This window comes from Vespa velutina, chromosome 7, assembly GCF_912470025.1.
Source record: "Vespa velutina chromosome 7, iVesVel2.1, whole genome shotgun sequence".
NCBI lineage: Eukaryota > Metazoa > Arthropoda > Insecta > Hymenoptera > Vespidae > Vespa > Vespa velutina.
The window spans coordinates 4,478,565-4,502,904 of record NC_062194.1 but is presented as its reverse complement, the minus strand read 5'-3'; the positions used below and the strand labels follow the sequence as shown (position 1 = coordinate 4,502,904).

Genomic DNA, 24,340 nt, shown 5'->3' with positions numbered 1-24,340 from the left:
TAAACGAATTCATTGAATTTGTCGAATAATAATTATATTAAAAAGTCAATGATGTACTTCAAAGGTTAGCCATCCGATTTGACAATTAGAGGAGCCACATGGACCGTCCTTAGCATCTAGATTTCCTTGTCCCGTCATATCTTCGACGCAACTGCAATCACTGTAGAACTTGATATTGTCTATATAGTTTATAGAGGTACAACCTGCGTGACAAGGCGTATAAAAAGTGAACATGCCTCTGGTGTCGCAGGTTGGTCGAAAATCGGAATCCCTCGAACAACGGCAATCCTTGTTGCAGTATTTCAACAAACTGATTCTTCCAAATGAATGAAATATCGTATTAAAATATATTATAATTAATGAAGATTAAAGCAATAAAAATAATTATATATATATATATACCAATATATACTTACGATCCTTTATTCATCCCAACAATTGGTAGCGTATCACAATATGCAAATACCAAAGAAAATATTGTAATAGTTGCTAAAACTGTCATAATAAAGTTATAACCAGCTATAAATGTTGCTCGTGGTTTAACTTTGGACAATACCAATCCAGATATAATTATGATCAGTCCAATCAAAATTGGTTTCAAAATAGTCGAGATTAATCTTGAATGAAAGGGATCCCCAAATCCGAGTAACATTCCTGTAGGTCTTGGTATATGATATTTAGATTCCAAAATGATATTCTCGTGTGTCATGAAGTTCAAGAGAGCAGTAGCACAAAAGGCCGAAGCGAGAATATTGCATATCAATAATTTGTTTGAGATCAACCTTCCGACCATCGCAGTAAAGTTTGGAGTACCAATTTTATGATCAATTGATTTTAGACGACGAAGAGTTAATGTACCCGCACGATCGAGTATCGAAGCTGCTGCCTGTTCTACTACCTGTCGAATTAATTCACATTATTGTTTTTTATTAATCATTTATATGTATATATATATACGTGCCGAAAATTAAGAGTTTAGAAATTTTTTATGAACATATATTTCATTTTGATAAAATTTAAGATTTAAATTATTTTGATGGTGAAAGTTAAAATATCAATTTAAATTCATAAAATCAATATCATATCAGAGAATTTATTTTAAATATTTAAAAGAGAACTTTTGATCAGTAATATATTAATTTTACCTCAGAAGGTAATCTTCTAGGAAACCACGAGAGAAATAAACCAGGTATTGTCATGGCTATTGCGAGTATGGGAAAACCAAGCCACCAAGCACCTATTTGTTCTTGATAAGATTCTATAACTTTCAAATTCTCCGCGTCTATCCTGGGCAAAGATGAACGATGAAAGATATATGCAAATCCTTTGAATATTCCATGTTTAATAATCGAGATATTATATTTTCATTTAATTACCGAAGACAACCCCAAGCGAGGATGTATCCCAAAAGAATGCCGATAATCTTTACTGCGATTATAATACCCAAAAATCCTGCCACATGCTGTTTCTTGGTATTATCATCGAGATAAGATATGCCAAGTGCATAATAGGCTATATTAGCCAAGCCAATTAAAATTTGTATCAAAATTAAAATTGCTAGAGTGAAGTAACACGTGTCATCCTCTTCCACTATTACCTTGGATGCACTGGTCGAACATAAATCTGGACTATCATCTGAAAACAAACTACAGGTTCGTTAACCTCCTCTAGAATTCATTAAACGTATTATATATTTTATAAAAAATATTGATATAATTTCTTTTTTTTTTTTTGTAATAGAAATTACCTGCGTATAGAGACATATGCGTGACATTCGACGTTTCCTCGATAACTCTTATTTTATGAGTTAGATGTGGTATTATCAATATCACATAACCAGCACATTGCAATAATACCAGAGCACCAATCCACGATGCTCTATGAATTTTGTCACCCCAATATGCAATGATCAGACCAAAAAAAAAAGGTGTTAATTCCGAAATTACCAATATCCAATCTGCAAAACGAAATGTTTATTGATAACGTCTTACGTTTTGACAAGTTTTGACAGATCAGTATCACGTACCTATCAAGTAAGGATCAAATTGAAATCTTCTTGCTATCGTAGAACCAATAATATTAAAATATGCCGATGAAGCTGCTTGAAGAAGACCGATCCAACATATCAATCCAACGAACGTACGTCTCGTTGCGAATTTTGCTAATTTTGGACATGGTAATTGTCTACATCCACAATCAATCGATTGGCTGGGTATTGGATTAGCCGGCCCTGACAAACCACCTTCCACTTCTGATCTTACCACTTCTTGAAGATGTATAGTCATCGTTTGAAAAAGAGTTTACCTTCAACAAAGATATTTATAAATCAATATATTTAAGTTGTAGCTTTTTTCCGTCTATTTTTTTTTTTTTTTTTTTTTTTTTTTTTTTTTTTTTTTTTTTTTTTTTTTTTTTTGATATAATATCAATTAGAGTCAGAGTGTTTTTACAAGTATATATATAATGCTTTCGTGCGAACAAATCACACGTGTAGGTAGAGAACACGCGACAGATGCGTCATCGTGAATCATTCGAAAGAGTGTCAATTTTTCTATCACATTTTCAATTAATCTGAATCATTTTCTTCTTAAACAGATTGATAAACAAATTACAACGATAAGTGAAAGTTTCGAGATCGATTTAAAAAAAAAAAAAAAAAAAAAAAGAAAAGATAAAAGATATTTTCTTAAAAGAATCTAATCCTTTTGTTATTTCATACCTGTTTCGTGAATCGGCCCAATGCCGAACAAAAAAAATTAACCTTATATTATAATTACACTCGCGTGTCTCTCCTTATCGTCACATGATGCGAAATGATAAACAATATTTTCCGTAAATTCTTGTTTCTGTTTTTTTTTTTTTTTTTCACGTGATCTATAATTATTATTAATACTCCCAAGATTTTATTTTTCTCTTTGTCACCATCAACACTTATGAAAGAGACTAAGGAGAGCTCAAAGGTGCGGCACTTTGGTTCAACTAACGCGCACGTTATCTCATTACAGATACGCAGCTAAGATATCTTTCGATAAAGGCCGAATGTAATACATGCGTGTGTTACGATAGGGACGATGTTATTACTCGTACGTACGACGAATAGATCGAAACTAAACGCTATACAAGTCAAGACTAAATCGATAACTGTAGAACCATTTGTAATTAGAATGATATTGAATTGTCCAAGTCAAGAGCAAGAATTTTTCAAGATTATTTTATTGTCGTTTAATTAATTTCCTTGGTATTGATTAAAATCGTTATAATTAAAGGTAAATTGATAATTATCGATGATTTTTACGAACGTAACGATCTGACGATAATGTAAAATGTTAAATTATATATATATGTATATATATATTTTGTCAAATTGATAGAAAATCCTCGATTAAGCGATGACAGTAAGATTTAATTAAAAAAAAAAAAAAAAAAAGAAAAAGAAAAAAAATGAAAAACAAGTCACAAAAATTATTTCTCGTCGATGATAATGATCTAACTTTGATTGGATCAATGTACGATATATAAATGAGCGTGTTAAAATTTTGTCAATTTCCATAAGAAAAATCCAAGTTGTCGTAGGGAGAATAGAATTTATGGAAGGCCTATGCTGTCGAATGTTCAGGATAAAATGAGATGGAAATAAAAGACCACGAAAGAACTCTCGTCAAGATTCCAGTGAGAATCCTCGACTTTTCTCTCTGTATTAGGAGTCGAGGAGGAGAGCCTCGTTCATTTTTCTTACAGCTCTGTGATCCTTTCCTCGCGAACGGACAGGGATGAATCGAGAAGCGAGCAATTTCGAAGAGGACTCTTCGGCCAATGGCTGAGAAGGAAAGAGTGAAAAGAGAAGGAGAGAGAGAGAGAGATACAGATGAAGAAAGAAGAAAGAAAAGAGATAGAGAGGAACGAGGGAGAAAAGGGAGGAAGGGTGGTTGGACCATAGGAGGATGGGAAGGAGTTAGCGAGCTTAAGCACACTTAAGTCGGTGCCATAAGAAAATGACGAATGCTAATTAGCATATGAAAAGCTTCCCAACCTCCCTCCTCTACCTCCCCTTTACCGCTCCTCCTCCTCCTTCTCCCTCCCTCTCGTTTTCTAGCCCCCACTCTTCTTTCATACCATCAGGAGGTCTTTCCCCACTCCAATGTTGCGATCACGCTCAAGCTCGACTCGCTTGGCAAGGCGATCACGTTTTTGAATATTAAGGACGGGATTACACCGTAGGCTTAACGCGCGAAATTTAGTCCGGCGAGGTCAGAGACAGGAGGGGTGAAAAAAAATCACCTCGTAAGACTCTGAGTAACGGAGTTCGAAGAAGAAAAAGAGGAAGGTAAGGCAGAAAGATTGAGAGAGAGAGAGAGAGAGAGAGAGAGAGAGAATTGATAGTTACGAATATAGTTCGTACCGTTAGAATGCATCATCTCTTTCTCTTGAGGATGAAATATATTCACGATGACGCACTCGTTCATTGACTGATAAAGATGATAATAAATAATACACGAATACTCCGTTGCGCCTGTGCTTTTCCAAAAAGATCTTTTTCTCTTTTCCTCTCTTCCTCGATATTTTTCTTTTTTCATTTCATCCTCCTTCTTTTTCTTCTTCTTTTTCTCTTTCCTTTTCTATTACTTTTTCTTTTTTTCTTCTTTAAAGGGTATCAGTGTTCCCTTTATTTTAATAAAAGGGAAGATTTGAGAGACAAAGAAAAGAAAATAAGTGAAAGAATTAGAAGTATAATTATATTAATATTTTCTTTAGTTAGTTATGATTAATATTGTTTTCCTATAAAATTTATTTTTCGTTGTTAAGTGTACATCATTTAAATTAATGATTAAAAAATTTATTTACACGTAATATCAAGTACATACTATTATTTTATTATATATATATATATATATATAAAATCTTTAAAAGCAGGGCACAGGAAAAAATTCCAGGTGGATTTCTTGCGAAGTGGATTGAATATGGCTGGCAGTATACGCATACGAAAGAGTGGGGATAGTGAACGACTATAGAGATTCACATATATGTCGCATATGTATATATATATATATGTATTTTTCTCTCTCTCACTCTCTCTTTCTCTCTCTCTCTCTCTCTCTCTCTCTCGTGTATCAAGGATGCAGGGCTTTCCATTAGCGGAGTAAGTGACCGGCGCTCGCATTTTCTTTGATGTCAGTTAATTTACTAATAACATCGTTCTATGGTCACCATCCGGGCCACCCTCTAAATATTTGTGTCGCCAACATATCGCGAGTTGGTCTCATCTAATTGAGCTTCGTTATTATTATTATTATTATTATTATTATTATTATTATTATTATTAATAATATTATTATTATTATTATTATTTATTGTTCTTCTTCTTGTTATCATTTTTAACGTCAATTGGATACAAAGAAAATATCTTCCAAGTATTTCCAAGACGTATCATCTTATTTAACGATGACAAAGAGAAATTCATTATAAAAGAAATATTATTATATGTAAAACGATTGAAATGAAAAAGAAACGATCCCTATTATCCTATTCAAATCGAATGAACATCGAAGAATTTTTCTTCGATGTTCTTAAAAGTCCTAATCTTTTGCGATTAACGTACGATATAGAAGAAGGCTAGAATCGGGGAATGGGAGGGAGGGGATGTAAGGGAGTGGGGTTGAAAATCACGACAGAAAGGAAACTTGCTTGGCTGGGCTGCTTGGTTGGACGTGGTTGGTGGGGAATAGCTCGGTTCGAGACGATCTTAGCAGAGGATTACGTAGAATTAAGTCCTGGACGAGGGCGTGCCCCCGTAACACTTAATTTTTCCCTCGATTTTTTAATCTCTTGGTAAATATCGTCCACCCCCCCTCTCCCTCCCCCTCAACCCCGGACCCTCCTTTGTACTACTCCTCCTCTCCCCGCTACTCTTCTCTCTTTCTCTCTCTACTTTTCTACTCTTCCTTTTTAGAGAAGAAGGTTCCACCCCTTATCGCGACCAACGTCTTCCTTCCACCCCACTTCCACCCCTTTTTCTACGGTATGTCTCTCTCTCTCTCTCTCTCTCTATTTCTTTCTCTATCTCTTCCTCTCTCTTTCTTTCTTTCTTTCTTTCTTTCTTTCTCTTTATTTCTCTTTCTTTCTTTTACCATCGTCAAAGGAGAACCCATTTAAAAACCTCATCAATGCTTAAGCTCCGACGCTACCATAGGAACTAATCCCTCCTATTTTAACGCAGAACAGAAAGAGAGAGAGAGAGAGAGAGAGAGAAGGAGAGAGAGAAGAAGCGAGCTGGCGGTGCGCACTTTTAAAAGTAAGACTCCGCCTTTATTAGTAGATACAACAGTTTTATTTCCACCGAAAAAGAGGCGCCGGGAAGGAGTTTCACCCGGGCTCCTTTTTTACTTCCTTCCCTAGATTCTTTTCTTTTACCCTTTAACCCTTCCTTTTGTTTTTTTTTGCATGTACTCCTCCTTCTATCTTTCTTTCTCTTTCTCTTTCTCTGTCTCTTACTCGCGAGAGAAGCTTGATACTTGTATTATCAGAACTCGTAAAAAGTTTTGTCGTTTTACAGAGTATCATTGTTTTTACGGTCGGAAAGTTGCGATATGTATAAAAAAGGAAAAGTATTAGTGATTCCCTAATTAATTTGACGTTCAGTGTAGTAATTGAATTATTTAATGAATATTGTTATATTTGAAGTGGCTATACTTCAATGTTAATACGTTTCAAAATTGTAAAAATGTAATTTTCTTTTGATTTAAACGAAAGATCAATCTAAGTATCATCCTATCGTTATTGTATTTAATAATTGATTACACGGAGTAACATCGATTAATTAATATCAAGTGTCTTTTTAAATTAATTATACGAGATTTTTATTAGCTCAATCGTGATTAGAACTCGTATAAATTTGAAGCTTTCATAATCGCTTTAGATACCACAGAATTTTTTCTATGGGATATCTAGATCGTGCAAGTTCGTGCACCTATGAAATATCATGGTGACGGCTTATTCGAGTCGATCGTTTGCGCGACTGCGGTCAAATGTAAGTGTGCGTGCACGTTCGCGGTTATAATACGCTTTAAACTGTTAATAGAGTATGTCGAGGATGCTTCACTTCGGCTGAATCTCGAGTGTTGGGCTAACACTCATGGACGAAATTAATCTACACACCGAGCGATCGGATGGACGCTGGCCAAGCTCGAAAAACCGTCGATTTTCGTCGTGAGCTTTCCCTCCCCTCCCTCGTCTACCCTTCCTATCAACATCCATCTATTCTCCGTCCACTCTCAACGTTGACCTCTACCCTTTACAATACGAACATGCTCGAATATGGAACACGCTTCGTCCGAAAGCGATTCGTTCGAGAGCCGTTGAGCTTTCCATCAGGATAATTGATACTCTTGAAAAAAAAAAAAGAAAAAAAAAAAAACAAACAATAAATAAATAAATAAAAATAAAAAATTAAAGAAACCATCAACGTGGATGATCTAATCGAATCATTACAAATCATGCTTTTATCGAATGTTTTGAGAAAATAAAAAACGAGAAAACTTTTGCTGATTAATATGTAATCCTAAAAATTTCGATCGAATCAAGATTTGAATTATGATAAGAATCGGGAGCAACGTGTTAAACGCGTATGAAAATTAAACAAATTATACTTGAGATTATGAAATGTTTATTAAAAATTCTGTAAGAAGTATTTGTGAATTGCCTGAAATATTAAATTCAATTGAAAACAGTATTTGATAGTTGAGAAAAGTATTATTGATGTTGCCATGTTTAACAGCGATGTAACAAATGAGGTCGCAATATCTATAGAAGAATTATAATTCCTATCCGATATAACTGATTACGATATCAGTGCTGTTGCGAACGAAAACCGCAGATCGTCAATATTGTTTCGAACGTGCTTTAGAAGGAAAATATAAAATAAGTAAGGTTTCTCTTAAAAGTTAAAGGAGTTTCAACGAGATAACGATGGTTGCATTAAGAAGACCACGGAGGAGAGTGAAGGACGAGTGCTTAACATTACAATGGCTACTCTCAAAGCTTTCTCTCTCTTTCTCTCTATCTATCTATTTATCTCTCTTTCTCTCTCACACTCACCCCTGTTTCTCTTCCCTATCAACGAGTCGATGAACGAAATATCAACGAGACTAAGGATTAGAAGTCTTTTATGAATAGCAGATCTTGATGAATCGTCCTACGTTGAGTAAAATCTCTCTCTCTCTCTCTCTCTCTCTCTCTCTCTCTCTCTCTCTCTTTACGTTGAGTCCGACCAACGCTAATGGCTTTTCTCGATCTTCGCGAGCCATTCTAAAATAATTAAACTTCAGCGGCCATTTGCTATCGTAGTCCGATTAAGGAGATACTTGAAACTCGTCTAAGGGATAGAGAGGTAGGAGTATAGCATTTCTATCATAAGAGAAATACAGGGAGGGTGTCTTATTAAGAACAATGAACGATTTGAGGATTCTTTTATTTCTTTCTCTCTCTCTCTCTCTCTCTCTCTCTCTCTCTCTTTCTCTCTCTCTTTCTCTCTCTCTCTCTCTATATATATATATATAAAGAAATAAAAGGAAAAAGAAAAAAAAAGTATATAAAAAATTAAATGAAAAATAAAACAAGAGAAAGTCTCGTTTCAACGATTTGTTTTTGAGAATACCGATGGAACCTTGTCGAATCGCTTGTGAGAAATAATCCTTTTCGAAACAAAATAGATACGACTTGAGCTAATACTTGAAATCGAAAATGTGAATGGCATTGGCGAAAATTGCCTCTACGATTTTTTCAAATAGAAATAAGAGTTTTAAGAATCAACATATGCGCACGGTAGATCAAAAGACGCGCTCATCGATAATTGGTAGAAATCTTTTCGCTCAACTCCCAAGCCCCGATACCCCAACCCTGTCGCCATGTCTCGTCTTCGTTTGAGGATTATAAGCGTTTCTCGTTGCGGCAATGGTGGTTGCGATGGAAAAAGATCGCATATTTATTCTGTGTCTTCGATATCGTTTGATGGCGGGTACGAGAGCGGGCTGAGAAGCTCGCTGAGAGTTTGGAGTTTATAGAGTAGGGTGGTTATGAGGTTGGGAGGAAGGGTGTGTTTGGCGCGTTCTGTATCGATAGGACGAAAGGAAAGGTTCTCTACTCTATCTCTCTCTTTTTCGTTTTCTCCTCTATGCGTTCATCTCGCTTCCCCTCGTAGAATCACTCAAATGAGGATGTCTTTACTTTGCGCTTTACTTTTATTTATCTCCGTGAAAGACGAAATTCACGGAAGCGACTCGGAGACGACGAACTTTTTCTTTTTCTTCTTTTTTTCTTCTTTTTTTCTTCTTTTCTTTTTCTTTCTTTCTTCTTTTTTTCTTTTTTTTTGCGTGAGGAATAAAAAGAAAAAGAGAGAGAGAGAGAGAGAGAAAAAAGGAGAAAGATGCTTGCTCTCCTCTCTTTCATTTATTTTTATGCTTTTTCTCTTTTTTCTCCCCTTTAGCCCCCAACCAAGCAACCCTGCCTCTTTCGTCGTTAAGGGAATCGATCGCTCGTAAATAGCACGTATATCCAACCACAGGCTGTAATAAGGATCGATGCATTGCGTGTATATAATCGAGTTTCCTGCTTTTCTTGAGTTCGACGAGAAATATTACCTGATCGTATTTTCATTTTAATTAATACGTAAATAGACATAATAGTCAGATATATATGAAATGTTTTATAATAAAAAATATTTCTTTAGAAGAAAGATTTCTCCTTTATCATATCAATTCGATAAACCCGATTGTACGATGAGCGAGAGAGCATCTAATCGAGTAAACCTGTTCTCGATTTTCGGACGAGCTATTCGAAAAGAAAAGAACCGGCGGATGAAACGAAAGTAGGAAGAAGAAGCATAAGAAGAAGAAGCGTAAGAAGAAGAAGAAGAAGAAGAAGAAGAAGGGGTTAACTTCTAATTGTTTTGTTAAATGACGCGCGAGTAAGAATCCCTCGGAGGACTTAAGCCCCAAAGCGAGCGCGCTTGGTGGTTTCAGTTCATTCCGTTTTCTCTTCTCTCTTTCGTTCTCCTTCCCCACCCCCCTCCCACTCGGCTCTCCACCCCCTATACCCTCCCAGCTACCTTAATTCTTAGCTTTATTCTCTCCTAAGACTCTCTCTTAATTTCTTATTTCTCCCTCCAACGTACCCCCGTCTTCCTATCCTACCTTTCGCAATTTATACTCTACAGAGAGAGAGAGAGAGAGAGAAAGAGAGAAAGAGAGAGGCCACTGAATGCCAGGCTTAAGAAGACAATGCTTCGCTTTCAAACGGCGGCTTCGGGGACCTTTCTTTCGCATTAGATACTTTAATTCTTTAAACGTGTCCCTCTTCAGCCATGCAGAACCAACTCCTACTTTTTTTCTCATTCCCTATGTATACAAAACATAGATACATAGAATATGTATTTAAAAGAAGTACATATATGAAAAATCTTATCGAAATAGATTCAGTTTATCTACATTCTTGAGATGAAAAAAAAAAATATAATAATACCGATCGTTGATACCATCAAAATGGTCGGTTACTTTGCTAAAGTAGCCGCTACGAACCGCGAAAATTATTCGATATCTCTTGATACATCTAATTGGCCAAGTTCTCCGAGAAACTGTAGCGAAATAGAGAGAGAGAGAGAGAGAGAGAGAGAGAGAGAGAGAGAGAGAGAGAGAGAGAGAACTAGAGTGAGAATGATGCAGAAGGTGGAAATGAAAGCTTCGGACGAAAATGTAAAGAGAGAGAGAGAGAGAGAGAGAGAGAGAGAGAGAGACAAGAGGGAAGTAAAGAGGAGGAAGCTGTTGATGCTCGTCGATTTCTGATGACCATCCACGAGCCAACCATCGGCTGGTAATGGCCACTTTGAGGGCCCGCCATAAGCTTTTCCAAAGAGACGAACCCTTGCCCTAAGTGGTCTTACACCGACGTTTCGACGAGGTAGATACTTACCTATCCGCAATATAATGACCACCTGGCCTTTTGCCCCTTCGCAGTATCCTTTTCTCTTTAGACTTGGTATTTCCTTTCCTATCTCTCTCTCTCTCTCTCTCTCTCTCTCTCTCTCTCTCTCTTACTTTTTCGTATGACCAAACTATCTAATATATTTCTCTTTAATTAAATGGATATCAATTACCGATGTCCTCCTTTTCGCGGATTCCAAAAGAAAGTCTAGATATCTTCAACCACGATTTCTAAGAGTAAGAAAAAGTCAACACGACTTTTCACTTCTCCATTTCCTTGTGATCATTTTTTTATCTCACAATATCCGACTCATTTAATGGTTATTTTTGTTAAAAAGATTTTTCTACTTAACTGAATCAGTAACTTTTGAAATTTGTATTAATCTCGATGTTATTACTTATTACGATTGTAATTTTGATCATCTACTTTTTAACTCAAACATTTTTTTCCTTCATTCTTCGTAGAAATTTTTGATTTCTTTTAATAATTTTCATACGGATGAACGATACAATACGATAATGTACAAGAGATTTGACAATCGTAGGAAGATTTTAACAACGTACGACGTACGATGACGAAGTCGAGACTTTGAATAGGGTGCGAGAGAAGAAGGAAGAACGCGAAGGGGCTGGTGAAGAGAGAATGCGGGGATGGCAGAAGTACCGGAACCGGGGGGTTTCAGAGGCTAAATGGAGCCACGGCAGAAGCAAGGGTTAACTCAATAGAGCTCTAAGTGAATTACTTATCGCGTACACCCAGTATACAGACTAGATGCGTTCAGCTATAGCTCGTGGATACTCAGGGCCGACCCTATATATACCTTTTCGTTGTCCTTCTCTTTTTCTCTTATATGCGCATATACGCATACACACATACACACGTACGTATACTCGTACTATTTCGTTTTCCTTCTCTTTCTCGCTAACGGTAGCGCTTTTAAAAATATCCATTTCGTGTCTTTCCCGCCCACGTAACAGAATTTTAGGTACCGTGCTAGCTAATCGCGTTATCAAGCGATTTCATCGACGTGAAGGTGCTCGTCCGGCTAGAAATTTTCTTGTTTCGTCGAAAGCTCGAAAAGGGAGTTCAGTTCAAAATTGACGAAGCCATAGGTCACCGATAACTCGATTAAAACGTCAAATTTTATAGAAATACATTTCGTTTTTAGTCGTCACTTTTTTTTTCAAAACAACTCGAAATAAATAAAACAGGATATTTTTTAAAAATCTCGATATCGAATATCCATTGTCATCAATTTTACGATGTTTCTATATTTATTTAAAGGATCCTATCAAATCGCTTAAATATTTAAAGATTTAAAATTCTTTTATTTTTATAAATATTCAAAAATTAAATCTTTATAGATCATGAAAAGATTTATTGATTAAGTGTCCAATCGATCATAAACAAATATCCAAAAGATAATTCAAATTGTTTGAAAGATAAGATTCTCGAAGTAACTCTTTGGAATAAGCGATCATTTAATATTATCACGAGATGACATCGAACGAAGTTGACGGCCCTGACTGGGAGAGAGTAGCGAAAGGATGCAAGCAGGTTATGGCATTCCAGGGGAACCCTTAGAAGGCCTTCTACTAGCAGGATCTTTGATGGACGCAGCCTGGCTGCTCAAGAAAATTCAGTTAGTCCGCAGCTTTGTGTCCTGTCGCGAATCGAGCGAGCGAGAAAGAGCTCTGCACAAGATAGATAGATAGATAGATAGATAGATAGAGAGAAAGAGAGAGAGAGAGAGAGAGAGAAAAGGGTGGTAAAGGGGTGGGAAGGAAGAGAGGTAGTGCTCGGACGGATGTCTCCGCTTCCAACTTAATTAGCCATCGCTGCCTTAATTGCCGCCTGATATTGCCCGGGGTACAATTAGCGCAATTAGTTCGAAGAAAGTGTTGCATTTTCTTTCACGTTGTTCCATTTAGTTCTTTCATACATGAGATATATAGGGTATATCTCTTAAATTTCAAAAGTATTTTCAATTTTTCTTTAAAGTGTTTATTATTAGAAATTTGAAATTTTTATATAAGTCGCGTTTAGTTTCTTATATAAATACATTGTCATAATTAATAATCTAAGTGAATAAAAGTAATTATTAAAATACAATATATATATATATATATATATATATATATATATATAATTTTCATAAATAATCTTTAAAAAATTTAAACTTTTGATCGATCATCAATGGATTAATTAACATTAAATCTACCGAAACTTTATGTATACCTATTCCTTAGACTGATTTTAAAACAATTTATATTTCTTAATTTAGAATAAAGATAATAATCAATTCGATAGTGAAAAAGATAATTTCTTTTATATAGAAGTAAAATAATTTACATTTTATTCGTTTTCGAAAATTGTATGAGTGTGAATAATAGCCTGTCCAAAGAAATGTTTAGAAATATTTTTCATTTGTCATGACTTCATAGTTTAAAAATTGATTCTTCGAGAGAATATTATTATAAACAAATATAAATCGTTCAACTGATCAAATGATCGATTGTGATTGGTTGATCTGATTACACATTTTTCGTAGAAGACAAGTAATCAAAAAAAAAAAGAAGTGAATATTGAAAAATTTATTCTACATATATTATAAAAAAAGTCATGAAATTCAAAGACAATACAATTACTTTCTATATAGAAAATTCTAATGGAAATTATAAAAACGATCATTTGATCATGGTCATGATTAGGTTTTGTGTTAAAATGACAAATCAATATTAAAGTTAAAGATAAGAAGAAATAGTTCGACTTAGAAATGTGGCTTATAGAAGATAAAGCTTTCATTCGCTCGAAGAAGACTCAAGAGGAAGAAGATGAAGAAGAAGAAGAAGAAGAAGAAGAAGAAGAAGAAGAAGAAGGTGGTGAGTGAGGAGGAGGAGGAGGTTGGCATAGGCGGCCAGCAAAAGGGGTGAGCTCGCATAATGTAGCCGGCACGGCATAATAATTCAGAAATTTGCATGTACGCGGGCTAACTCCCCAAGTAGGTTATCTATGCTCGAAAGTTTTCCACTTGATATATAACGTATCCGAGGCTGGCTTCGTACATAAACGTTCGTTCATACTGCGTCTTACGTCCACGTGTCTCCTCCTTCTCTCTCTCTCTCTCTCTCTCTCTCTCTCTCTTTCTCTCTCTCTGGTTCTATCTTTCTCTTTCTAAAGAGGTAAAGGGGTGGCTGCTCTTACAAGTGGACGGTACGGAGGAAGGAAACAGGGAGATGAAACAAGAAGTTGTTGTACAAGAAAGCGCTATGGAAGCCTCCAGACATCTTATCTTCAACGAATTCATATTATGCGTGCAACGTGCACGAAGAGAGAAGGTCGTGGTGTATCTCTCGAAGATATTTATTTAACGAGGAAAGAGTAAAGCGCGATAATTCGACGAGTTATAGGTGTTTTAAAGATACTTATTGATTATCACCTAAGTATCATAAAGAAAAAGAAATTATGTTTATATGTATATGTAGGTACCTAGAATATTATATATATAGTTATATATACATATATATATATATATATATATATATATATATATATATATATATGTTATTGTAATACCTATGATTAAGTTTTTAGACAAAATTCGAGAATTTGTGATTTTTTTATTGTTATCATATTTCAAATTTGATATTGATACTGATATAAGAAAAAAAAAAAAAAAAAAAGAAAAAGAAAAAAGAAAAGAATTTGAAAAAGAAAAATTACGTAGCATTTAGCATATTAGAATTTTAGAATTACGATATTTTTTTATTTATATTTCATAATATAGAATTACGAAATATTTCATAATTTAGAATTACGAAATCTTCTTATTTATATTTCATAATAATAATAGAGTTTATCGTACGGATAAAGTCGATGAGAGAAACACGTAGATAAAGCAGATTTAGCTTGAAGGTTCGTTTCTTGTCATCGATCATGAATTAGCCCTTTCACCCTGAATTACTAAATACTCTCCGGTAATATATAGCGAGTCTGACGAACACGTTGAATATCGCTTAACGTTTAATCCATTCTAGTTTCCGGTAGTATCCGTTTCGTGACGATCGTTTAAGCAGCTTGTCATCGTTTGCTACATAGGGAACGGCCGCCTGCTTACAAGTACACACATTCCCGATCATAGCACATACGAGAGAAAATTATGACGATGGTAAGGTTCATCAGGGATGTGTCGCATATGATATAGAACGAACAGTTTCTCCCATCGAGCAAAGCGAGAGAGAGAGAGAGAGAGAGAGAGAGAGAGAGAGAGAGAGAAGGTCCTAATCCAAATTACAAAACCTCATCTTGCCTTTGAAATCGGTCCTACGCTTACTCACAACTTTGACATGAGATGTTCCGTATGTGTTCATCGCGAATGCTTTGCGAAATGAAATCCGTAGGGCGGACGATATGCTTTGGTTCGTCCTTTCTAATTGAGAGAAAGTTACTAATCCATATATTATAGCATTTCTCTCTCTCTCTCTCTCTCTCTTTTTTCTTTCTTTCTTTCTATCTCTATCTCTCTTTATAGAATTTGCCTTTGAAAGCAAGTTGCTTGGTCGACTTTGTTGCATACGAGTTTAGAAACATGAAACCGGTTAAATCGATGAGAGGTGCAAAGTGATGATAAAGATCTAAAAAAGAAGATAACAATCTAAACCAGATAGGTACATAAATTAAATGGACATTACGTGTTAATGAACTCTTGAATATGCTCACGATGCTTCTTATTCTTCATCTTCTTAGAGTAAAAGATCTTTTTCGAGATCTAAGGATACGTTCACTTTTCCGTTAACGTTATTTCTTTGAAGATTTCTTACTGTACTTGTTCATCTGGTATAATTATTATGTTATTATATTATATTTTAACGCATCGCGTGTACGTGTCGTGTAATATTTAACATTAATTTATTTCTTTATTCTATATATATATATATATATATATACATATATATATATTTAGAGTATATCTAATAATGTTAATAATGTAATATCATATATATATATATATATATATATATATATATATATCAAAACAAATGATAAATTATTAGAGCAACGTTAAAAGAAATTGCTCAAATATTCATCGACAAGTGGGACTTACGATCTAATCTACGTCGTCTCTTTTTCTCCTTCTGACGATACTAATCAACCCTTTTACTTTCACGAAACGCTTCCATCCTCAAAGAGATTTTGAGTCTGTGGCAAAGGGATTACACAGGCTGAAACTTCTACCTCGAGTTAGAATCTAGCGACGGGAAGCTGTCGTAGAAACCGTGGACGCGAATTTATTGAACGAAGCAGTATCAAATTCCGCGATCGTTCGTCGAGTCACAAACTATGTACGAGATAAAACGTAGGTAACTATGACGAAATGGAAACCCAATGACGAGACAATTCCCAAAGGTAAAGGACTGTCACGAAAGATAAGAAGGTCGAACTCGGTTGAATATTAAAAATGAAACAAAAAAAAAAAAAAAACAAAAACAATAGTGTATAATCATTTGGAAACAATTTTAAAATGTATTATAACAAGCAGATAAATATGTGATGAATAAATAATATTGTTCAATTTTATTTTTATTAAATTTTCAAAATCACTAGCAAAAGATCATTATTATAATCTATTCAAATTATAAAAAATCAAGTATTCGAATAACATATATTATATGACATAATATAAATCACGTATAAAAAGGTTCTAATGCCATTTAAAAGTTTATCGACAACTCGATACATGTATGTATATTTTTTTTATATCGTCCGTACTTCGTCCTTTCAAATAAGAATAATTTATATATATATATATATATTTTTTTTTCTTCTTTCATTTTGTTTTTGTTCAAACGTTTCGTATGAGCAGTAAAGTCAAAGCATTTTATTTCGAGTGTTTGACACTCAAATTCATTCTTTTCCTTCTGCGACAATTTCAATGCGTCATAGTAATTTTTTTTATATTTTTTTCATAGGTAACTCAAATACATGTTACTATATGTATAAAAAAAAAAGGATTCTCTCCTTTTGAAAAGAATTCGCGTATTCGATGCGCGAATCTAGCCAACCATGTACTCGCGTTCGAGCGCTTCTGCTCGATCGAGCGATAAAAAGATCGGTTTCGAGATGAAGAGAAGTGGAGTAGGTAGTAAAAAATATTGGTATCTCGGGAAACGTAGGATACTTTTTACCGATTTTTCTTTAAAACACTTTATGCAAGCAGCGCCCACATTCACTCCCCTTAACCCCCGTCCTAAACCCCTACGCACGTACGTACGTACTCACGCACGCACGCACCCACCCACATAACCCTCCCGAAGAGTCGTAAAGCTGAATTTATTAACACCGGGAACGACGGTAAGATTTGCCGAATGGTTTTCAATTTGTACTGTAACGTTCCAAGAGGAGCACATGCTCGACAGATTCCGTCGGTGCTTTCGTAGGAGACATCATTATTATTATCGGAGTATGCTTCCAAAGTGTCTTTTTATTATCTCCCCTTGTCCCACTCCCTCTCTCTTTCTCTCTCTCCCTCTTCCTGTCTCTTTCTCTTTCTCTTTCTCTTTCTCTTTCTCTCTCTCTCTCTTTTTCTCTGTCTCTCTCTTTTACTGCTTTAATATATTTAGATAAAAGTATTTAGCATTTGTAATTCTAGTATCATATCTTTCTGAAGTAATATTTATATAGTCATAATATTGAAAAAGTAACCTGAGTAGAAAGAAAAATTTGCAAATTATCCTTTATTTTTTCTTAAATAGATTTACGTTAGAATAATGTGTAATTATTCAAGAGAAAGAAAAAAAAAAGAAAAAGAAAAAAGAAAAAAAAGAGAAAAAACATATATGCGAACAAGTTCATCGATATGTTTATATATAATTGAATTTTCAACAATTTTTATATTATTGTTTTTTACTTAAACGATCTATTAAAATTGCATCAACAAAATAATAGTTCTAATTTTGTCTATCTGTATATATATATATATATATTTCGTTTACGAGTTCATTATAAATATCGTTTGCATTGTTTCGATTCGAAAATCTACAGATATACACACAGTAGCCTTCCTCGAAGGCAAATCATTCTGGAAAGTATAGTACGTGCGGTCTCCTCTTGGTTTCCTCGAGAGTTCGTCTCAAACGTCGATGCAGCGACCGGATTGGAGAATAGAAGGAAGCCTTCGAGATGTTCGCGGACGAGGATATTCGAATGCATTGCGCGGGATGCTCGTAATTTCCCCAGGTAAGCTCCAGCAAATTAGCTCCGGGCATACGTTACCCTCGCCTTAGTCCTTCCTTTCCTACACCCATGTCCTTTACCCCTACCTCGCACATACATACACATAGACACAGTCTCTTCTCTACTTCTCACCCCTTCCCGTACTCTCTTTCCGAGGGCAGCTTTTCTAGAAAGGCAGAGATGGAAGAGAATGAGGAGGAGGAGAAGAAGGTTGGAGCGGATAGGACACCGGCCTTCTAAATGTCTACGTTACTCTCCATCCCTCGTGTAGGTGAATTCGTTAGGAGGGGGAGGTGAGACGGGAGGGGCAAAGCTCAGCTACCGCCTTGGAAAAGCTCCAGGAGAAAAGAGAGATTCGAGCTTTGGTAAGAGGAAGAGGAGAAGATCAAATAGAGAGAGAGAGAGAGAAAGACGAAGGGTCGAAGAACACCTTCGTGCTTTAGCAGTAAGAGAAAGAGAGAGAGAGAGAGAGAGAGAGAGAAAGAGAAGATACCTCTCGTTCCTGGAAGGCGTTACGAGAAAGCTCCGCCTGCAAGCTCATCGGTACACGCCCAGGGAGTGTAGCTTTGCCACCCACCAGGCGAACCTGGAAAACACTTTGGCTACCACCACGATAACGCTAACCCCCTCCATTTGGCTCTCTCTATCTCTTTCTCTCTCTCTCTTTCTCTTTCTGTATCGTCCTTTCTATCCCCGCTCGGTCAGCTTCCTCTTCTCCCTCCTCCTCTTTTCACTCCTTCACCATCCTCATCCACCTCCTCTTTCGAATCCTCCTTTCCCTCTCTCTCTCTCTTTCTCTCTCTCTCTCTCTCTCTCTCTCTCTCTCTCTCCCTGTCTATCTCGTGACTTGGTAGGAGTCGCAAGTTCGAAGCGCTTTGCACACAGATTGCATCGGAGGCATCCGCGAATGCAATCGTTACCCCACTGTCGCCTTTCCTACCCCTTCTTACTCCTTCCTACCCTTCTCTCCTTCCTCTTCGTGGCTCCACCGACAGCTCCTCTTTACTATCATCCGCAAGCGGCTGGAGGCGCGCGTCCGTGTGAGTGGATTTGTCGAGCTGCTATGGCTGCATAGAGACCAGCAGTCTACCCTGAAACTTCCTTGCTCGCTTCGCTCGATCCTTTCCTTCGTACCTTCCTTACTGATCGAAGTTTCCATCTAAAACCCACCTTCGTGAACGTCGAACAACGTTGAAGCACGTGGACGCCTCCTCCTCTGAGAGATTTACACTTTGAGAATCTATGTCAGCTTCTTGGCTAACTTAACATTAATCATCTCCTTTCCATCTTGATTTTCAATATATTTATTTGGATACATAAGACCAATGAAAATTATTAAAATATTCTATTGGTTCGTACGTCGGTAGTAATTTTTTATTTATAATTAAAACGATCAAATTATAAACATTTGATATTATTAATATCATCAATATATTCTATCAACATATTTCTCACTTTCAATGTCATGTTTTTACAATATCAAGTGAAATTATTTATCATCGTTAATCCTCTCTCTTCCTTCAACTCTCATATATATTTTATTATATACTTATCTACGCACAAGATTAGTTATAATAATCGTTTGTGATAATGGTTTAAGGCAAATAAAAGAAGTAAATATTTACTATGAAATTACATGAATTAAACGTTATTCGTAAATGTGACGAAGCTCTTATCTTAATACAAACTCGTTTGATATGTTCGTCTTAAAGATATAAGACCATGCGTGATCGCGATATAGGTGAGATTAAATTTTGGGCGCTGTCGTTGACATTCCCGTACACATTTTCCTTCGAAAATCGGATTTGATGAGTGTAAAACGTTGTAACGCTGAACAAAATCTCTCGGAGAATCCCGGATCCGTCGGGGTGAATCTGTTCAAGGGTGGAGCTCTTTGCAACATATCATTATTTCAAATGTAAAGGTAAATCTTGTGAAAACAAAAGATAAACTAATAAACTTTATAATAACACTTATTTCATATAAATTTTGTATTTTGATAATCATTGAACCGATCAAGTATTATAAAATATGTACTTATCTATAGATTACAAATTAATTTAATATAATATTGTAATATATCAATATAATAATCTTATATATGAACAATAGAATTTTAAAATATTACATTTAATTTTAATGTCATTTCGAACGATCTTCGATACTTGTATTTTAATTTTTTTATAATTTTATAATTTCTATTAAATTTATAAATATCGAAAAAAGATAGGAATTAAAATACATACATAGGAAATATTTTAAAGGGAAGGAAATTCATATGGCAAATGTCATCGTTAACACGAGAGGGATTTACTTTCGAATATTTAGCATTATCATCGGATTATCCGATTTAATAATATGCTGCAATTACTTGGTATTAAAATGACGATGTGATCTATAATTCTTTTTCAACTTCGAAATCGATGACATAAAAAGGACAAATGATTTATGTAATTTTTCTTTCTTCCTCTCTTTCTCTTTCTCCCTTTTTCTTTCTTTTTCCGTCTGTAACTCATATAACATCATTCGCTCGCATATATTTATAATTAAAAATGACGTAGACTCTCCTATCTCCCGGTGCATTAAATGTTAAATCGAATTAAGATAAGGCTATCCAACGGAAACCGGAAATGATAAACTACAATGTCATCGTCGGTATCTCACTTTGGTCCACGCATGATTAACTTCTAATGTGAAAGTATAGAAAAATAAAAAAAGAAATAAAAAATTTTGTTGTATCCAAAATGTATCCAATTGAAAACTACGATCGTCTGTGATCGTAAAATAAAAAATTGAATAATTTCAAACACACCTAATAGTTCCCATATACATATATATGTTTAATAGATATTATAAATGTTTGCGAAACGCATATGTTTTCTCTCTAACATATATAAGATCATTCTTTCGAACGTGACCCGTGCGATAACATATTCAAATCCTATTGTAACTAATGCAAATATAGTTTTAAATAAACATGCAAATTTAACCTTGTTTTACGTAAAACCTCTTAACATATAAATCACATACATAATACATCTGCAATTTTGTAAATCCCTTTTGAAAATCATATTGTCATGATTAATAATAATTTTCAAAAGAATAATAAAGTCTAGAGATTTATCTGTTTTCTTTTTTTGGGATATTACAACGAAGAAAAAGGATAGATCGATTAAATTCAATGACAAAACATCAAATATATACACACAAATATATATATATATATATAAATTTATGGTGACTTATAAAATCTTTATATAAAACCGTATTCATGTTTACGTATATATTTAGTTTAGAAACGAAACAAAGAGGAACAAAATTCGAGCATAGCAAGGGAAACAGGGATATTGCGAAATGAAATTGAGAAGCACCGAAAATTCGTGGATATGGTGACCTAGGAATAATAAAGATTTTACTTACTCGGTATTTCATCGTGTAATGCCCCTAATTAATTCTCTACGATCGTAATCCGAAGCCAGAAAGCCACCAGCTAAATACCCAACGACGCGCATTCATATACGCGTCTCTTTGATACGAATCATTTACGGTCTTTCGAACTTTGAACTCCATGTACGATCGATACAATCAAAATTTGTGATATATGATATAATATTAATATCATCTATGTTACATATATAATAATATATCCTGGATATATCATTGAACCGTTAATACATTTATTTTATACTCTTTCTAATTATTCTCAATTCTAAATATATTTATAATATTACGATACGCGCAAAAGATTCATTATTAAACGTAATAACACGTTTAATAGTAATAACAAGAGCAAAGAATCAACAATAATTGATTATTTAAATAATATTTTAAACAGGTCATCGAATAAGACGAAATCAATAATCGATTAAAGAAGAGATCATAAACTTGATCGTTGCGCCTAAACACGGATGATCACGAACTCGAACTAAGAAGAAAGTGTTGCAGGTGCACAGGTGCACGAACTAGTAGTTCTACATCTTATCTCTTGAGACACACCCCCCCGAGTAGAACGATCGAGAAAGAAGGGGTACTTTCAATTCAAGAAAAAGGGAGACAGAGATAAGGAGGAGATTGGGTGCCGATAAGAGAATGAAAAAAAAAAGACAGTAATTAACGAGAAAAACAATAACGAATATATGACAAGAAAGTCTAAAGAATGTGGATAAAATATATAAAAAAAAGAGAAAAGAAAAAGATATATATCGAGGAGGAGAGAAAAAAGGAAAAAGAGAGAAAGAGAGAGACGATTATGGAGGGGTTGAAGTAAAAAACCAGTAAAGAAAAAGAAAGAGAGAGAGAGAGAAAGAGAGAGAGAGAGAGAGAGAGAGAGAGAGAGAGAGAGAGTAAAGGCGCGAAGGAGAAGTAGAAGCAGTAGTAACAGTAGCAGCAGCAGTAGCGCCGGTGGAACGGTGGTGGGGGTGAGCGCGACGGCGGGTAGGGTGTCGTAGGGGCAGAACCAGCGCCGCGACGCCTCGTCACGCACAGTCGCGGCTCGAACGCCGTTCGATGCGAACGTGTCGTTGTTACGGTCCGTCCTCGACCGCCCTCTCTGTCTACCTGTCTTTTTCTTTCACATTTTTTCTTTCTCTTTCTCTCTCTCTCTCTCTCTCTCTCTCTCTTTCTCTCTTTCTTTCTCTCTCTCTCTCTCTCTCTCTCTCTATCTTTCTCTCTCTTTCATTCTTTCTCTCTCTCTTTCTCTTTGATCAACCTGTCTCATATCATTTTCCTTCTCTATCTCTATCTTTCTTCTCTTTTTTCTCTTTTTATTCTATCCTAATCATCAACGAAGACTCTACGAGGGATTTGTATATACGAAAAAATAATAACAAACAACCATTGACAGTCTTGAGTACTTTTTTCTCGAAGTTGTTCATCGAACGAAATACTATCTATCTATCTATCTATATATATATATATATATACATATATATATATATATATGTATATATATATATATAGTATACATATAGATACAGATCGAAGGTGTGACTCGGATTAACGATCTTTCTTTCTTTCTTTTTTTTTTATTCGCGAGTGATTAGTGACTTTAGTTTTCATCGAGGATCTCAGTGCTCGCGTTTCGTTAACAACGTTTGCTTACCTCTTCTCATCCGAGAGAAAGAGAGATAGTTGCGTCGCGAGCACGTGTCTTCGTATAATACATCCGAGAGTTTTTGTTATGGAGTATCTCGAATCAGAGATTCGTTCGTCTATTAAAATTTTTTTAACGAATACGACACGATTTATCTCAATCCCATGCAAGGCTTTCGAAATGATCAACGTGATAATGTGAATATATTTGACACATTTGAGATTCTTCATTTAGAAAGGATCATCTTGGATCATTCCTATTGATCTTTTCGAATTCGTGAAATAGAGAGAAGATAGGAAGGAAATAATATATACAAGGAGAAAAAAGTAAGAGATAAGGAAAAAAAGAAGAAGAGAGAGAAAAAAAAAAGGAAAGAAAAGAAAAGAAAAGAAAAAGATAATTATTAAAATCGAAAGAAAAAAAACGGAGGTAAACAAACGAACGGGGAGTGCTGTGTCTGTCATAAATGGCGGTGACTCGCGAGCCCTGGAATGCTCGCTGAGAGCTTGTTCTTAGGAAGGGAATGGATTTTCAGAGCGCGATGGACACGTTCGTCGAGGCATGGATGGCTGCTAACACAAAAAACGATCAAGTACAGGTAAGTCTATTTTGTCGATCCTTATATCTTTCTTCTTTTTTTCTTTTTCTTCTTCTACCTTCTTCTTCTTCTTCTTCTTCTTCTTCTTCTTCTTCTTTTTTTTCTTTCTTTTTTTCTTTTCTTTTTTTTTTTCTTCTTCTCCTTTTCTTTTCCTTTTTCTTCTTTTAATATCGTTATACCGTAATCACTCAACATTTCAAGAGCAATACTCTCGATTTAATACATTCAACAAAAGTCGTAAACTTGCTTGTCTCGTAGAGATAACACGCTCATAAAGTTAACGCATTCATATATTCGAGGTTGAGTTAATCGAAAAGCAACCCCTTCCGACATTACACGGCCAATTGACCACCCCATTCAATCTCTACTACCCCTCTTCTCTGATCTCCTACTAAAACGTACTTCATTCCATTGCTCTCTCATTCTCTCTCTCTCTCTCTCTCTCT

General features: G+C 35.2%; 2 protein-coding genes across 4 annotated transcripts in view; one reads left to right on the top strand and one right to left on the bottom strand.

Annotated features, from left to right (window-relative positions):
* Positions 1–24,340, bottom strand: part of LOC124950656 (solute carrier organic anion transporter family member 2A1) — a 120,659-nt gene that overhangs the window by 1,726 nt on the left and 94,593 nt on the right. The window contains exons 1-7 of one of the 2 annotated variants that reach the window (XM_047497635.1): positions 2,720–2,991; positions 2,027–2,304; positions 1,748–1,957; positions 1,377–1,635; positions 1,146–1,287; positions 417–898; positions 58–316 (exon numbers count right to left, since the gene is read on the bottom strand). In XM_047497635.1, coding sequence (XP_047353591.1) covers positions 58–316; positions 417–898; positions 1,146–1,287; positions 1,377–1,635; positions 1,748–1,957; positions 2,027–2,285 — 1,611 coding nt within the window. In that variant the 5' untranslated portion in view covers positions 2,286–2,304; positions 2,720–2,991. Of the gene's footprint in view, positions 1–57; positions 317–416; positions 899–1,145; positions 1,288–1,376; positions 1,636–1,747; positions 1,958–2,026; positions 2,305–2,719; positions 2,992–24,340 lie in introns of those variants that run through there. The other variant, XM_047497634.1, reaches the window with a different exon arrangement.
* Positions 22,679–24,340, top strand: part of LOC124950661 (homeobox protein dve-1) — a 51,578-nt gene continuing 49,916 nt past the window's right edge. The window contains exons 1-2 of one of the 2 annotated variants that reach the window (XM_047497648.1): positions 22,679–23,053; positions 23,175–23,894. In XM_047497648.1, coding sequence (XP_047353604.1) covers positions 23,820–23,894 — 75 coding nt within the window. In that variant the 5' untranslated portion in view covers positions 22,679–23,053; positions 23,175–23,819. Of the gene's footprint in view, positions 23,895–24,340 lie in introns of both variants that reach the window. The other variant, XM_047497647.1, reaches the window with a different exon arrangement.